The sequence below is a fragment of the Marmota marmota genome, unplaced genomic scaffold, assembly GCF_001458135.2.
Source record: "Marmota marmota marmota unplaced genomic scaffold, marMar, whole genome shotgun sequence".
Lineage (NCBI taxonomy): Eukaryota > Metazoa > Chordata > Mammalia > Rodentia > Sciuridae > Marmota > Marmota marmota.
The window spans coordinates 5,796,274-5,809,421 of record NW_025999891.1 but is presented as its reverse complement, the minus strand read 5'-3'; the positions used below and the strand labels follow the sequence as shown (position 1 = coordinate 5,809,421).

Here is a 13,148-nt window from a genome sequence, read left to right as displayed (position 1 = left end):
AAAAAAAAACAAAAAAAAAAAAAAAAAAAAAAACTCCTTTCTGAAGAATGTTGAATGTTGTATTAATTTTATCCAATCTTCATAATTTTCTTGCAAAATTTCTCCATAACAACTTGGATGGTCTATCCACCATCTCACCATGTCCTAGCATTCTTGTACAGTCCCTACTGCTATATTTTGCTGCTCAAGGCTTGCTTCTCTTTCTCTCTACCTATACTAAATCCTATCTATCTCTAATTTTGAACTTGTGTCACTCTTACTAGAATATTAATCTCTTGCTTCTCTGAGTTATTGGTAATTCTTATTTAGCACTGTGTTTTATGGGGAACTACATGGACTTAAAATCAGACAGCTTTGGATTAGAATCATGGTTCCAGTCTTAGGCCTTCTGAGTCTCATTTTTACTTACATGAATGAGGATAAGAAAATCATTTTGTATCATTTAAGATTAAGATATCTGTAGGAGTTGGGGTTGTGGCTCAGTGTTAGGGCGCTTGCCTAGCATGTGTGAAGCCCTGGGTTCGATCCTTAGCACCACATATAAATAAATAAATAATGAAGGCCCATCAACAACTTAAAAAAACAAACAAACAAAAAAAGACATCTGTAAAACATCTAGCTCTACCAGGGATACAATAGGTATTTATTTTTCTGTAATCACTTCCTAGACCCGCATGCCTTGGAATTCAATTCAAAGAATTATATGACTGTAGAGTTGGAAGGTAATAACATGCCATTATCTAGTCTAGTTTACTCATTTTATCTATATGGAAACAAAATGCCCAGACATGTAAATCACCTGCCAGAGGTCACAAAGCTGAGATGAGCTCAGACAATCCTAAATTAGTAACTGTATCATTTTATTCCTTTAAAATTTTACCTTCATAAAACACCTAAACTCTCCTTTTTAAATCACAGTGGTGAGGATCAAACCCAGGACCTTATAAATACTAGGTAAGTGCTCAGTCATTGAGCTCTACTCCCAGTCTAGTACCAAACTCTTTTGATGATCAGATATACTTCTCTTGGCTTTATATTTTCTACTTACTAACACTAAGTATTTTACTTACTTTGTTTATTATCTATCCACTCCATGACCCTCTAAACTCACCCTAGAATACAAGCTCCATGAGGGCAGGCATTTTTTTATTGGCTTGATTGGCACTACGTATATCTCTAGCATCTATGACAGAACCTGGCACACAGTAGATATGCAATAATTATTAGATGAAAGAATTAAGAATAGGTCCTTTAGGATTGATGAGATATAAAATTACAAGTACTTGAGAATGCATTTTCCATACTTAAATTTTTCCTTTAATGTAACAACTTCAAACAACTAAACTTTGTGACAAGATGTTCCACCTTAACTATGACCTTCTTTATGACCTTCCCTTAATCCATCTTAATTTCTGAACTCCTTACAAGTAAACAACATGTAATACTGACACCCAAAATGAAAAAACTTAATGTGCTATACAATAATTACCTTATTAAGAAGTGGCTGTAATTTGGTTAGTGCTATTACTGTAGCTTCTATCAGAACTTGACTGTTGTAAGTATCAGGTCCTTTTAAGCAACTCTCAAGTGCCTTTTAGGAAAACAGAATTCTTTATTTTACTTTGATTGAAATAAAACAAACTCCTAAACTGAATCTCAGAAATCAGTTAGGAATATTTACTTATTCAACAAGTATGAGAATTTTTTCTAATACAATGGTGATCTTAGTAGCTAGTTTGATATACATTATTTCTTGTTTTTTAAAGCATTTCTATAACATATTCTAATAAGACAGGCAATATTATAGTAATTACAAGTTATACAATTTTTGTAAGTCTTACCAAATAGTAAACTTCATAAATCTGATAAAATATTAAGGGTTCATGCTTAAAAAAAGAGGCAAGTTACTTATTGTCTCCTGAAGATATAGCTTCTTTAAAAGAGAAGATTTCTTCACTTCCAAGAATTACAATAAAGAAGATAAAATTCATCTTTTAAATGTTTTAAGCAACATAATTAAGTTTTTATTAAATTTAAAAATAATGGAAGAAAAAAAATAATGGAAGATATGCTTTACAATTTGGGAACCACAAATATTTGAGAGAAGGGAAGAAGTACCTTGCTAAGAATACGGATAATCTGCTTTATCTGCCCATGAGAGACTCGTTTGCTAATACAGCCAAAGACTACAAGAGCTCTCGGTTGCAAGGATGGATTATACTGGAATGCAAATCTGCAATTAAAAGATCAAAAAAGTTTATAAAAACCTTTATGTTCAACCCAAATACACTAAATAATAAGACATTGACTATGCAGTAATAGCCATCTTTTCAACAACTCACATACTTTTACAATTTATATTGAATTTGGGACCTACCTTTGAGCTAGTTCTGTCCACTGATCCAGCCACTTGCATGCTGGGATATCTCTCATACATGCCTAAAAAAGAAAAATATACCCTTATATGTATATGCAAATATTTTTAGAAACATTTCAATAAATAAATAAACATGTCATTAAATAAATGACCTTTATGTTACCAATAAATAACAAATTCCATGGAGGTGTTTTTATTCAAGTATTAAGTGCAAAACAGCAGAATATATCAGTATTTCTTCTGTACAATGTTAGATTTTTAAAAATGATTTTAACTTAGTGTCTTATCATTTTGCCTTAAATACCTCCATGATCTCCAATAAAGCTTCTGTGACTGTTTCCAAGGATGTCAAAGCAAAAGTCTCCCTCTCATAGGAGCCCGGAGAGAACGACCTGTCTCGGTAACTGGAACGGAAGGCAATGACAGCAGCTGACTTAACTTTACTAATGCCAAACAGCAAGTAAAATTTGGGTAATGAGAACTCTGTTAGACTGAGTCTCAAAACTTGCTTGGTCTCTTCTGTAAAAGAAAAAAGGAACAAGTAAAAACTTTGAAGATATATATACATATATATATTTCATATATATATATATATTGTATTGGTATATATATTATATAGATACATTTATATAAAATATCTATCTCTCTATTTATCTATCTATATATTTGTATTGAGTGGGGGACTGAACCCAGAGGTGCTTTTCCACTGAGCAACATCCCCAGTCTTTTAATTTTTTATTTTGAGACAGGTTGTTGTTAAGTTGCTTAGGGCCTTGCTAAGTTGCTGAGGCTGGCCTTGAACTTGGAATCTTCCTGCCTCAATTTCCCAAGTTGCTAGGATTACAGGCATTTAACAATGTGCCTAGCTGAATTGAAGATCTCCATTTAATCACTAATTAGTACTAATAATGTAACACAATCTACTTAACATTGAGTATTTATAGCTTATGTGATAACTATAAGAGTCTACATGACAAATTTGCACAGAAAATCCTTATTATAACTTGATATAGAATGGAAGTAAATTATTTTTCTTTTTGATAAAATTTCAAGTCATTACTGCAGGCTTAAATTAGCACCTTGGTGTTAAGACACTGTCATAAATAATAAGAAATCTGTACCAACTAGGTGAAGTAAAGTGGAGAAAGGAACAGGTTGAACACAAATTACCTTCCTAGAACTTACCACTAAAATGAAGCTGTGAACAAGTACACAGAGAGTGAATGATATTAATAACCAATCCATGTGTGGAGGCTCTGAGGGACAATGGACCTGTGGCTACTAAGAAAGTAACAACATGGAAGAGGTAAGGGAGATGAGCTGCCACATCAAGGGAATTGTTGAAGGACAGCATCAGCATGTAGCGGGCTAAAATAGCAATATCATCCCACATAAGATGTTGTTCTAAAGTAGGAGTTGGAGATAAGCATGTCTTGTCAATTATTTTGCACATCCTTCCAATGACCTGTAAAAAAGCAGAATTTTAAGAAACATGGGACTAAAAGTTCTATTAAAAATTTTAGTTTAACTTTAATATAACAAAACAAAAGCCCTCCGGATAGTAAAAAACAGATATATAATGCCACGATCCAGAGGGCAAAGGAAAAGTGATTACCTTGCTTGAAACCAATTTCACATTTCCAGAAGCTAAAGCTACAGCAGTATCTGCCATCACTTCAGCTTTTATTGATCCCAAGCCACCTGTTGCACTGGTTTTGATGAAACTGTCCAGTACAACATCAAGCAGATCTGTAATCTAATGGAAGAGGGAAAATAAACTTGTTTTCAACCACATTGTGAACTTTTAATTTAAAAATATTCAAAGAACAGCCCAATCAACATAAAAACTATTTTATCCAAGGCCTCTAAAATACTAGAAATTTATTAGAGTCCTGTCAGGAAAGGATGAGGATATTCACTTGGTTCCTTCAGAGAGTAAAAGATAAATATTCAAAATTTAATAATGTATACAGTACTAGTTTCATTCACTTGTAAAGTATCTCTGCTCTTCCTTGACAATATGTGTAACCAACAACATCATCATCATCATTGTCGTCGTCGTCGTCATCATCATTATTATTATTGGTACTGGGGATTGAACCCAGGACCTTGAATATGTTAGACAAGCAATCAACCACTGAGCTACATCCCCAGCCAACTTAATTATTTTAAAATATAGGAAATGATGTCAAGTACTGAGAAATTTTCTAGTGCTATAAAATTACTTAAAGAATTCACAGCAATGTTTAAACAAGTGTACTGCTTCCTTAAGTGATTACTTTGAAGAAATAACATACATAATTCTTGTCAGATTAAAAAAGTTACATTAGATCCTTTATTTTAATAGTAGAATTATTATGCTAAAACTATAAATGAAAGCTGATGTCCCTAATGACATTAATAAGAAATACTGACATTGATGGTATGCAAGAATGAGAATACATTTTAAAGCATATGATGTCATATTTCTATAGTTAAACTCTATATAGTTATGTCCTGGAGAAGAGTGCTAAAGTAACTAGTGTTTTTCTGGTTCTGAAACATTCATTAGACATTTACAATTTCAAACTAGATTAAGAATTGGGTGGGCATCTGCATGCTTTTGAAGGAGGCAATTATATTTTCTACAGCTATACCCTAGTGTCCAGCATGCAGCTTTGTACAAAGTAGGCACCAAAAAAATAGGTGCACATAGGAGATACTAGATAAATATTTGAGTAAATTCAATACCTGTCCAAGGCTCCCCCATATTTTTGCTTGAATAGATGGATACATCTGTTTCTCATTTATGGTCATAGTTATTAGCTTATCAAGAATAGCAGTAACTCTTTGTCGTTTGGCATCATCGTTATGCTTGCAGAAACGGACTAGATTTGACAGCCATGGGGTCATATATTCCAAACAAAGGTGTTTCAATTCAATACCTAGAAAAACATATACTATTATCATAGATGATCAATGAAAATTACAACAATTATTTTAATATGAAGGAATGAGAGGGGAGGTAAGAATTAAAGATCATTACCTAGAATCAGAGAAAAGAGATTTGGCAAATCATTATCTATCTATAGATTCTATCTGGGAATTGAACCCAGGGGCACTTTATTACTGAGCTACATCCCTAGTCCCTTTTATTATTATTATTTTTTTTAATTTTGAGACCAGGTCTCACTTGTCACTGAGATTATAGGCATGTGCTACTGCACCTGGTGGAAAATATATTTTTGAGGATAAGAGGTGAAGAAAGTGAATAAACCTTGAAGAATTCAATCTTAAAAGCTGGTAAGGCAAGTTTTAAAAAATTATCTTATTTTCTCCATTTTAATAATTTCTCATCTAGCTTAAAAATATTTTAAGTTTTATTCTCACTGGAAAAGGGACATGTAGAGAATTATAGAAAGTTCGGCAGAAGGAGAATGTCACTAAAAAATGAAACCGGTGTTAATATATTAACACATTACCTCATCTTTCCACATGGTTTCAAATATTTGTAGAAATAATATATGCTTATGACAGTGTACACATATATAACCCCCCCAAAAGTTAGGATCATGCTCTATATACAGTATACCCTAAATACTTTCTCATTATACATTTTACTGAGATTTACTCATCATTAAAAATTCTCCAAAACCATTTTTCAATTTGTTTTTTGGGAAAAAAAAAATAGACTAAGATACAAAATCCTCTGTACACTTAAAAGTCTCAAAGAGAATTTTATAAATTGTGATAAAATATACACAATATAAAATTTAACACTTTAACCACTTTTAAGTATACTTAAAAATATATTAAGTATATTCACATGGTTGTGCAATGATTACCACTAGCTATCTCTAGAATGTTTCCATCTTTCCAAAGTGAAACTCTGTAACAAAAACTTGTGTGTGTGTGTTACTGGATATTACACCCAGGGCATCATAAATGCTAGGTATTGCTATACCGCTGAGTTATATCTCAGCCTTTCTATTTTATTTTGAGACAGGATCTTGCTAAATTACCCAGGCTTACTTCAAACGTGTGATCCTTCTACCTCAGCCTCCCACGAAGCTGGGATTATAGGCATATGTCACCATGTCTGACCCCTCAAAAAAAATTCTTTTAATATATTTTTTTAGTTGTTGATGTACACAATACCTTTGTTTTATTTGTTTATCTTTATGTGGTCTGAGGATTGAAGCCAGGGCCTCACACATGCTAGGCAAGTACTCTACTACTGAGCAAAAATCCCAGCCCCACCTCAAAAATTTTTAATGGCTTCATATTATTCCGTCATAAGATCCAACAAGGTAATTAGTTCCCTGTAGTTTGACTATGCCCCTTTTTTTCTTACTTTAAGGAATATCATATGAAGTTCAAAAGTAGTCAAAATAAATCTATGGCAATAGAAGTTACAACAGTGTTTACTTTTGGTAAAGGGGCAATATTAAGTGAGAAAGGATCCTCTGGATGTTGGAAATGTTCTGGATCTAGAAGCTACTTTTGTGATGTACTGTGATGTAAAAATTCATCAAATTCTCCACTTAAGATCTGGGCACTTTACTAATGACAAGATATATTTTAGTTGAAAAATCTAAATAAATTAAAAAATAATCTATGACAAACAACATTAATTCCTTAGGACAAATTTTAAAAAGTGGAATTATGAGACCAAAAGGATTGAATACTCTTAAGGGTCTTGATAATTACTTCCAAACTTTCTAGAAAAACTGCCCCTGTTCAATATTCTACAGAGCATCAGTACTGAATTTAAAAATATGTTCTAATATGATAGCTAAATATGTTATCTCACTATTCTTTCAATTGACATTTTTTGCTTTTATTAATAAACTCAACATAAACATTCTTCTTTAGCATGATTTGTATGTTACTGTTGATTCATTTTTCTTATTTATAAAAATCTCTTCATGATTAATGTTAATCTTTTCTAGCATTTACCCTTCTAGGTTTATATTTATCATCACTTAAAAAAATGTTTTGAAGCTTCATGAAGTTGAATTTGTTCATTATTTGTTTCCATCATCTTGTTTCCTATGTTCTTTATTCATCTAAAAAGTAATTCAATATTAACTTCTTCCTCTTCATTTTTTAATGGTTCTAGTTTTCATATTCAACCCTTAAATACAGGTAGAACTTATTTTGACATCTTGTGGTATGGAAGAAGACCCAACTTAACTCATTTCTCAATCTCATTTCTTAAACAATTTAATCTTTCCCCCCTAGTTTATGTTGCTTCTTTATTACCTTTTCTTAAAACTGATCTGAGTGCTGATTCTTGAACACTCATGTTTTAATTACTATACCACTATAATATGTTCAGATATCTGTAATATCAAGTCTTTCTTCCCAATGTTTTCTTAGGGATTTTTTTTATACTTTTTTTTTTTTAAATGATACTGGAGATTGGACCCAGAGGCACTCTACTAGTGAGGTACGTCCCCCAGCCCTTTAACATTTTTTTTTTTTTTTTTGAGAGTGGATCTTGCTAAGTTGCCCAGACTGGCCTCAAACTTGTGATCTTCCTGTCTCAGCCTCATAAATAGTATTCTTAAACCTTCAAGTAGAATTTAAGATCATTTACAGTTTAATTTCCATTCTCACTCCTCAAATTTCATGGGACTACAATAAATTTGTAATCATCTAGGAAGAACTGTTCATACAGGAATACATTATGCCTGTACATTCACTCAAATATTTTCTTATATTAATATTAATCAATAAACCTTTATACTTTTTCTGTTTAGTTAATATTATACATTTTCTTATCAGGGTTACTCCTACATTTCTTGCTTGAAAAAACATACATAGTGATCTAGCCTTGATTAAATTGTTAAAGTTTTCAATTACCTAATAAAGTCAAGAAATGTGTTTAAACACAGAAAAAAGAAAAGTTGTATGTATCATGAGGAAAAGAGAAAGGGAAGAAGTTCGGCATGGTCACATATGCTTGTAATTCCATCGACTTGTGAAGGAGGCTGAGGAAGGAGGATCACAAGTTCAAGGCCGGCCTCAGCAATTTAGTAAGTCTTAAGCAACTCAGTGAGACCTCATTTCAAACTAAAAAAAGGGGTGAGGATGTGTCTTAGCGGTAAATTTCCCAGGCTAAATAAATAAATAAATAAATGGGAAGAAAATGTCAGGCTAAGCTGGGAAAGGTCAACATTTATGGGTTATGAAGATGGACAGACAAAAGAAATGGATGTCAAATTCATGACACTTATTAAAGCAACACCAGGAATAACTCTGGACCTGTGTCACTGCGTTCTCCATGAACCATACATGTCCATAAAATCACATTTTTTTTTTCTAAAAAAGGAGACACATGGATATTTTATTCATGTGGAATTATCTGCTAAGAAAAAAAATGTCAAAGCTCATCAAATTAAAACAATGAAGAAAATACTTTTAAGAGGCCCAGAGACATGTAAGATACCAAAAATCTCACCACCTCATTTATACTGTCAGAATTTTGATGGATTTCTTTTTTTCTCCTTTTTTTTCTTTTGTGGTACTAGGGATTTAACCCAGGGGTGCTTCACCACTGAGCCACATCCCCAGACCTTTTTATTTTTTAAATTTTGAGACAGGGTCTCACTAAATTGCCCACACTTGCCTTGAACTTTGATCCTTCTGTTTTAGCTTCCCAAATCTCTGGGGTTACCAGCTAGAGCCACTATACCAGGCTTGGTGGATTTCTTTTCTTTCTTTCTTTTTTTTTTTTTTTTTTGGTGGGGGGTTGTCCCAGGGATTGAACGGGACACTCAACCACTAAGCCACATCCCTAGATCTATTTTGTGTTTTATTTAGGGTCTCAATGAGTTGCTTAGTGCCTTGCTTTTGCTGAGGCTGGCTTTGAACTTGCATCCTCTGCCTCAGCTGCTGGGATTATAGGCATGTGCCACCATGCCTAGTGGCTTGGTGGATTTCTTAATGTGTCCTATCAGGAATTTTCTTCAAAGTTCTTTCAGTTACAGAGTACCATAGATAAAAATTTAGAAAAGGTTAAAAGAGTAAAATATAATAAGTGAAAGAATTCACTGGTAAATTCTGAAACAAAAGGGGATTCTCTGAATTTTTAAATAATTATTGTTAGTATTAAAGAAAATTATAATTACTTACTAGATTTGCTAAATCCAGAAATACACTCTTCCAAAAATTCTAACGTGAGGTGTGGCTCATTGGCTGCCAGTGTCTTACTAATAGAGACAATAAAGAGGGTGTTGTTGGCAGGGATACATAAACCTGATGTCTCTAGTAACTGTCCCTCGATTTTTAAATTAAAGGTACAAGTTAAGGCACACAGAAGATTATAGGCAGCTGACCTAGGAGAAAACACAAATGAAGTTGTTTTAAAACTTATTTTTCCTTATAATTCCACAAATTTTTCGAATATACAACTTCTGATTCTATTACGAAGCATGATCAATTATTTTTAAAATTTTATGATCAATTAGAGATAAGACATTATGGTGAACCCAAATATCCCTTGATCATTTAGGGATTTTTTTTTTTAAGAGATTTATGACATAACCAGAAGAGCACTGTGAGGTTTCTAAGACAGTGGATTTTTGCCTTCTTAGAAGACATTTTACTGGGACATAAAACATTACAGGTTTATGGTCCTAAAAAGGATCAATAAGAAAAAAGTCAGAAGATACATTATGTTTTTAGGGAAGTCAAAACACAAATTGTGGTTTTCTCTCTTCTGCTAGATCCAGTAAAAACAGGAATCGTAAGAAGAGAAATGAGGTGAACCTCATCAAATGAGAATGTCAGAAATTTTAAATTCAGTATCTGCTGAATTTCTTTATGGGCTTCACACAAGTGACACCACAACTGGAGGTCAAAACCAAAATTAACTATAAATCCCCCCATTTGCATTTCTATGACCTCTTCCATCATACACAGCCACTGCACCTGAAAAACTATAATATTCATGCTCTATTAGAACAAAAAATACACTTAAAAATGTCTGAAAATAAATTTGAGCCAATTTAGGAGACAGCTTACAAAACTCATTCGATTTTAAAATTAGAATTTTTCTCCTTCATTCAGCAAAGGAAATTTTAGGTTTTCCTTACCTCTGAATTTTTATCATGCTGATATATTTATGCAACAACCATACAGAGGAAAAAAAGTCATGGAAATTTAAGTTTGCCTAAACAGCTTGTTTTCTGGGATGACAGTCTTCAGCAAAAAGCAAAAGCTGTCAACTTGCTCTATTTCACTAGAAAAGAGTACATGTTCATGCAAGCTAGTAATTGTTAGAAGATTGTCAGTATTCTTCAATAAATAATTTTGAATTAGAAATTAATGACAGATTTATAGTTTCATTTTCCTAAAATTGAAAACATTAATGTTATTATTTCTAAGTTTATGTATCTTTTACTAACTTCAAAGGTTTCTAAGTTATACTATTTTGATACTAGTTTTTATTGTTTAAAAGCTATAAAAAATTGGGCTTCCTCAATCTGGAGGTAGGTGGCAGAGACCCCTCTGAGATAATGAAGTTAGGCATACATAAAATTTTGTGTGATTTCTGGGAGTTCATGGACCCTATGAGGCCCATCTAGTCAAAGAAATTATATACAAGGTTTTTTCCTCCCCTCTTAAATAAAGGAGAATCTGGAATCCCAAACGGCTATTATAAAACGTGGGTTGTGCTATAACTTGGGGGAAGAGTTTCTGGGAGCTAAGGATTTATAGTTTTAGTATCCCTATTCAAATTGCTTAGGAAGGGGGGCACAGGTAGGGAAGAATAGAGGTACTTGGAATTAGACAAAGGGGAGTGAAGGGAAGGAAGCGAGTATGGGGGTAAGAAGGATAGTAGAATGAACGGGACATTATTACCCTATGTGCATATATGATTACACAATTGGCGTAACTCTACATCATGTACAACCAGAAGAATGAGAAGTTATACTCCATTTATGTATGATGTGTCAAAACACATTCTACTGTCATGTATAACTAATCTGAACAAACAAAACAAAAACAAGATGCTTAGGACCAGAGTGTTTTCAGATTTCAATTTTCTGGATTTTGGAATATTTGCACGGACTTTACCAGGTGAACATCTCAAATTAGAAAAGTTGAAATCTAAAATGCTCTGAAATATGAAATGTTATGAGTGAGGGACATGGCATTCAAAAAGATTCAGATTTGGGAGCATTTTGGATTTCATATTTTCAGGATTTTTTTCAACTTCCATCTGTAAAAATCCTGACAGTGCCGTGGTACTTGAGACAATAAATTATGCTAAGAAAGGAAAGGGAAGATAAAAAAGAAGGGGTACACAGAAACCTTGGCAGGGAGGAAAAAGACAGGGAGGAGAAAAATACTATTTTCTAAGGATAAACTATTTGCTAGGTGTCATACTATATTACCACACATACTAGTTATTCAACTTCTGTGGATACTTAAGAAAGGCACTGCTACCTCTATTTTACAGGTGAGGAAAATTAGAGCTCAGAGAACCTTAATACCTTGCCTCAAATCATACACAGCTAGAAAGTAGCAGATCTACATTCAAACCAAAATCTACTGACTACACAGGCCATACTTTTTCCACATTCAAATTAACAAGCCTGAACAGAATCCATCATACTGTGCTTAGATGCCATGTAAGAATCCTACTAAAATGACATAGGCAGAAAGTATGCAATAATGTTTTTCTTTGAGTTACTGAACATTGGGACTTCCTTTGTCAAACAATGATAATATGAGTTGACAATTAAGAAACTTAATAGTGATATGCTTTTAAATACAGGAAAAACTTAGAAGAAGACACTTAATTGAGGAGTTAACTTTTTAATAAAGGGACAATTTCTTTAAAAAAAAAATCTGCTATGTTTTCTGTTTTAGAGGAAAGTTTCCTGGAGAAAGAGAATAAACTGGTTTAGAATGAATCACCCCTATTCAGAATTCCGCATTTCATGTGAATACCCCAGATCTTGATGAGGTCACACTGGTTAACCAACACAGCATACCTTCCAATTTACAGCATTAAGAAAGAAGATATCTTAAAGGCTTATTAAGTGGTCTCATTTTAAAAGTAATAAACCCTGAATAAAGCTGAAGTGAATATTTAAACAAACTTACCGTAAACTAGGGTCTGAACTGCCTAAATTAAGTAATGCGATATTGAGCAGCGTTCCAGGGACATCTTTTGGTCGAATCTTGGTGTGCTGGGGGATGGAGTCAGGCTGTGACAGCTCCCAGCGGGTCCGGATATGAATGATAGATTGAACAATGGCTTCGCACTCCTGGTGCATGAAGGTGAGAGGTGTGCCCTGGTTTGCAATGGTTAAGGTGAACTGGTTCTCATCCACTAGGCAGATTTCTTCAATTTCCGAGGCATAATAGATATCATTTAGAAAGACTGATTGCCCTAGAACTTTTGTTCTCTCTGCTGAGGTTACTTGAACAGCAGTAGAACCAACCTGGAAAGTGGTGGTAAGGCAATAAAGTGGAAAAGAATTAAATTCCATTATAAAGGATTCCAAGAGGCTCCAAAAACCAACCACTACCCACTCACCATATTTTTCATTTACGGAGGAATTACTACAGTATATATTCAAATACATTAATTATTGTGATAAATACTCTCAAAAGAAAATGAAAACATTAGAAAAAAATTAATTTGGCTTAAAAAAAAAAGTTGAGAATCCTATACACATGTGCTGATTTAAACCTGAAGGTTCATGCTCTTTGCTCTGCAAAAATTATGTACTAATCAGAAGAAATCCCACTAGGTGATTTCCATTCTCTA

General features: G+C 33.2%; 1 protein-coding gene across 9 annotated transcripts in view; it reads right to left on the bottom strand.

Moving 5' to 3' along the window:
• The window catches only part of Nf1 (neurofibromin 1), a 245,823-nt gene that overhangs the window by 33,113 nt on the left and 199,562 nt on the right, over positions 1-13,148 (bottom strand). For all 9 annotated transcript variants that reach the window (XM_048794474.1, XM_048794490.1, XM_048794485.1 and 6 more), the window contains 9 exons: positions 12,479-12,819; positions 9,497-9,699; positions 5,108-5,301; positions 3,993-4,133; positions 3,563-3,842; positions 2,682-2,896; positions 2,378-2,439; positions 2,119-2,233; positions 1,490-1,591 (listed from right to left, as the gene is read on the bottom strand). In XM_048794474.1, coding sequence (XP_048650431.1) covers positions 1,490-1,591; positions 2,119-2,233; positions 2,378-2,439; positions 2,682-2,896; positions 3,563-3,842; positions 3,993-4,133; positions 5,108-5,301; positions 9,497-9,699; positions 12,479-12,819 — 1,653 coding nt within the window. The remainder of the gene's footprint in view (positions 1-1,489; positions 1,592-2,118; positions 2,234-2,377; positions 2,440-2,681; positions 2,897-3,562; positions 3,843-3,992; positions 4,134-5,107; positions 5,302-9,496; positions 9,700-12,478; positions 12,820-13,148) is intronic.